This window comes from Lathyrus oleraceus, chromosome 6 (assembly GCF_024323335.1).
Source record: "Lathyrus oleraceus cultivar Zhongwan6 chromosome 6, CAAS_Psat_ZW6_1.0, whole genome shotgun sequence".
NCBI lineage: Eukaryota > Viridiplantae > Streptophyta > Magnoliopsida > Fabales > Fabaceae > Lathyrus > Lathyrus oleraceus.
In genome coordinates, this window is record NC_066584.1 from 265232866 (window position 1) to 265237724 (window position 4859).

General features: G+C 32.5%; 1 protein-coding gene across 1 annotated transcript; it reads right to left on the reverse strand.

Moving 5' to 3' along the window:
• Window positions 1-3959, reverse strand: LOC127092211 (protein BOLA4, chloroplastic/mitochondrial). The gene is made up of 3 exons (XM_051031042.1): window positions 3453-3959; window positions 3207-3274; window positions 1-473 (listed from the first exon to the last, which is right to left on the reverse strand). The coding sequence occupies exons 1-3, from the start codon at window positions 3753-3755 to the stop codon at window positions 323-325; spliced, it is 522 nt and encodes a 173-aa protein (XP_050886999.1). The 5' UTR covers window positions 3756-3959; the 3' UTR covers window positions 1-322.
• Window positions 3960-4859: the final 900 nt, after the last annotated feature.

A 4859-nucleotide genomic window follows, 5' to 3' on the forward strand; every position in this document is an offset into this window, starting at 1 on the left:
TTCTAAAAAATTAAGAAAATGACATTTCAAATATTATTCTTCGAATTTCGAAAAGAATTAAACAAGCACATTATTTCTGTCATTTATTTTAGAAATGAAAAAAAAATTGAGAAAGTAAATGGGGACTAGAAACTAGAAAGAATAAACAAACCGCAGAATATTGCTGCATAATGTTCGAAAGTGAATTAGAAAACTGATGTCTTGCATTTGCATGTGAACACTATGCAATAGAAATTCATTCCAAGACAACAGGCAGTACAAACATCTATTAAGATCACAATCACTCCTAGTTCATTGTCTGTAATGTTCTTGTGATCTTTTATCATTTCCCGGCTGCTTCAGCAGGAGTTTGGGTCGTCATCTGGTCAACAGCGTGAACTGCACTCTGAAGCTCCTCCCATATCGCTTTATAGACCATCCTTTGCCTATTCACGGCTGATTGTCCCTCGAAGGCTGTAGAGATAACATCAATGCTGCAAAACAAATACAAATTAGAGCTATCATCAAATATATGCAGTCTAGAGCATCAAACACAAATACTAATGTAAGACATAATGCAAAACATGGAACCATGCGTCAAGGATAACTTTTATCAATAAGTATATAAAACGTGTTCACACTAAGGTGATTGTTATTTTATGAGAAGATACTTCCAAGTTCCAACAGATCCTGTTGGTAGTTTTGTCAATTCAAATGACCAACTATAAAACATATTCATTAAATTAAACTTGAGGAGTTAGTTTTGTATAATGTAAATTTAACACAACAACAGCCTTCTCACACTCGGCGAGGTAACCACCAAGGATCAAACAAATATAAAATGTCTTATTACAAAGCGTTTATATATAGATCCTTCTTAATGGTTTTTAGTGGTTCCTCTCTATCTCATACTATTGGTTCATACCTCACATCACTCTTTTCTACAAACTTTCTTTTTATTGCTTTTATTCTTAGTACTATCATGTCTGAGTATTCCCTCATCCATAGCATTCTTATTTCCACAACATAAATTTATAAATTTATTTTCTAGTTGGTTAATTAATACTCAACATTAAGCTTTGTACAATACAGCATCATAGACCTTGTAGTTAACTGTGCAGCAAAATGTTGCCTTCAAGTTTAGTGCCACTTCCCTACCATGCAAAAATATATAAGCTTCCAAAACTCGTCTACGCATCTCTACCTTTCCATTTACTACATCTCACATCTCTCTGATTAAGACTATATTATATGCAAACAAGGACAAAGCAAAGATTGTAAGTATCATATGTAATATGCAATCAAAACTTTCATTTCAGTGTAGATGGTTGGGGAGTAATGTTATACATCTACAGAAGTTTTGATGGCCAAGGCTTGTGATGGGATTATGTAACTGGGTTTTATTTGGTGCAAAATAAATGGCAATTCAATTGGGTTGACATAGTTGTCATTTGTGCTTCTCATGCTGCAATGCCACTATTCCTCGTAACATCACATCACACTTTTGACTTCGGGTTGTCGAGGGCGCCATTCAAGTTTGAGATATGGAAATCGAGTCATTCATGAGTTAATGCCTCGGTGCCTCAGAAATAGATAGGCAAATTGTAAAGCTTTGAACATAAATTTAATTTATTCCCATATATACAAAGAGGAGAATAACTGTGCAGACAAATTAGCAAATCATGGTCACATCATATCAGGACTTACGTCGTGGGATACCCCTACCTTTTTTTATTAGAGACGGTTTTTTTTGGCCTACCCTATTACAGATTCTCCTAAGCCATTTTGTTCTAGTTTTAATTTTTTATTTACATTTTTGCAAAATTTGTTCTTTATTTTCTTTTCTCTTAAGGTCAGGCATATGGTCATAAACTATTTTTCCTGATAATGATACTGTGATTTCAATCCACTCTTAAATTTTCTATATAAGCATGTTATTATTACTGTCAAGTTTCTCAAACTAAGTGGTGTTTTGGTTAACTTAGCCTATGCACGGCATTTTCAAAGGCAATTTTTACATTGAACAATTTTTTTTCTGCTTTAGGTTTTACTTCCGACAAAGGGTGCTAATATCTGTTCATTTCAATGCTAGAAATTGTATATCTGCACAAGAGATTTTCTATCAATCATCCTGTGCTAACTACCATCAACAACACAAACAACAGAAAACCTCCATCTAAATAAGACCGCTTGCTCCATGCTCCATCAAAATCAAAATGTCACACTTAGTTTTTAGGGCAGTGCTATTCTTGCAGATCATTAATTGGTTTTTTATTTATCGATTAATCAAACAGTTGCTTTAAAGTTTAAGGCTTGACTCAAGGTGATCCAACTTGAAAAACACGTTGCAAAAATGAAAACGAACAGAGAACTTGGTGTTGATCATGTGAGCACATCTCTAAACTAGTGTTGACTGTGGATGAGGAGGGCATATATTTCTTCAAGGACTTATTTTGTCTTTCCCCCATCAAATATGTTATGTGATATTGCACTAATAGATTTTCTAGTTCACTCTGCATGTTCTGTTTTAAGGGAGATAGATATTAGATTTATTACTAGTATTCTGAACTATAGCCTCCTATCACTTTGCTGACACTCAGTCTCTCTGTTTTGACTTTGAGGATACTTTATCGGTTGATCCTCCCCCCAATTTGTGCTTTCTCTCTTTCCTATCAAGGTTTATTCTTTTAGGTAATGGAATATTTTCATCAAAGCATAAACTCTAAGTCCAAATGTAATAATATTGAACTAGGTTAATTATACCTGGAATGTCACAGAAATTAGAAAAAATTTAAAGTTTCACCTGCATTCATATCCATGGGAAAGTGACCTTAAAATAAACTAATACGATATCATTTTGTAGAATGCACATTTAACCAACTCAACCATTGATCATATTATAATATCCTTACGATCATATATACAAAACTTCTGACATCCATAGGTAAATGCAATGTAATATAATAATCGACAAGTCAAATCTGCTTAGGTTTTAACTATCATATTCATATTATACATGGAATATCAAACAGTTTTTGAATTGTATGAAATTTTGTAGATTTATCAACTTATCTGAAACTTCCAACTCAACTAATTAACAAATAAAAAAAATCAACCAATCTCGACTTTCTCTATTTATGTATTTACAAGAATAACCACAGACTGCAGTTAGTTGACATAATAAAATCAAAAATTCATTTCAATGGTTAAAACTTAAGAATCCTCACCTAACATGCCGTCCATCGCCATAAGCATCCTTTACCAAAACTGATTCTGCATTGAGTTGCTCCTTTATCTTTTGGAGCACGATGCAAATTTACATTCAAAAAGCAAGAAAGAAATTAGCATGAAAATAGACCTCGGAAATTGTAAGACAATTTGATCCCAATGTATAAAATAGTAGCTAGCAAATGATCAAACACGTGGTGGGCAATAAAAATAGAACATGATAATGAAAGCAAGGGAAACGATACCTTATTCTGCATAGACTGAATGAGAGGCAAATCAAAGGAACCAGCGTCGTTGACATGAGTGGCGCGTGAAGTAAAGGTGCGAAGAGAAGTAGTGGTGAATAAAGGTACATCGTGGCGTTTGGGAGGAATAGAAGAAAAATCGCGAAATAGAGTAGTTTGTGAAGTGGATCTGAGGAAAGATATGCGATTAGGAGCGGTGGTTCGGAAGAGGACGGTGGATTTGTTGTAAGGTCGAACCAAAACGGGAAGAGCATGGCGTAGTAAACTTGTGTTGGCTGAGAGCGACAAAACGTGTGTCCGCATCTTTGTTGATTTCTACGATGACGTTGCTGCTGTGTTTGCTGTTTGGTTTTCAGAGGCTTTCACAGTGTTTCTGTTTATATATTCCAAACTAACTTAAAACCTTTTTTCCTCGTTGTTGGTATAAATAGAATATTCTCAATGAGTACTTCGCTTACTCCAACTCGTTTTGAATTTGATATTGAAAATTTGTTTTAATTGATTTTCAATTTAGATTTGTATCTTTTCAATTGCAATATAAAGGAATGGGTCGGATATTATGGACATTAATACTCAATACAGTACTAATCTTGCTTGAACCTGTCCCATTTGTTTTATTATATGTAATTTATTATTTATTTTTATAATTTTAAGTATTAAAAGATAGAGATTAAAGATTCATCCAATGAGGCATATCAAATAACTAATTTATAAATATCAAAATGACTTGACTGAATATATGGTGGTGATTGGTTGTCAGTCTAAATTATTTTGACACACTTCATTAGTTCTTGAATCCATCATGTGGCGAGGTACGACACTCGTTATTTCCATACCCCTTGCAGCCACTATGATCAGGTATATTAGTAGAAATTCAGGACCGACCATGTGCAAATGCAGCATGTGCTGCAGCACAGTGACCCAAATTTTAAAATTTTCATTTTTTTTCATAAATATTAATAAAAATAAATAAAATGTTATTAAAAAAATTCAATAATTGAAAGAAATGTTATAATAAAAATTCAATAAATAAAAAAATTAAGATTGATCAAAACTCAAAATAATTATAATTAGAGATTAATTGAAATACACCAATAGGATAAAAGGGTTTTATACCGTCAGTTAATTATAGACGTTGGATATTAAAAGAAGTTTGACTTTTATTTTAAAAATCTATAAAGTAATACAAACAGGTGATGAAGATGAACCGATGGTGTAAAACTTTTTACACTGACAGTGTATAGTAATTAATCTCTTATAATTATATTTATTTTTAATTAATACATAATTATATTTTTGATATTTTTTCTAATTATTATAATTGTATCTTTTTTAAAATTAGAACGGGACCACTGTTGAGAGTCTTCTAAAAAGGACAAAGTGAATATATATTATTTAATGAGTATA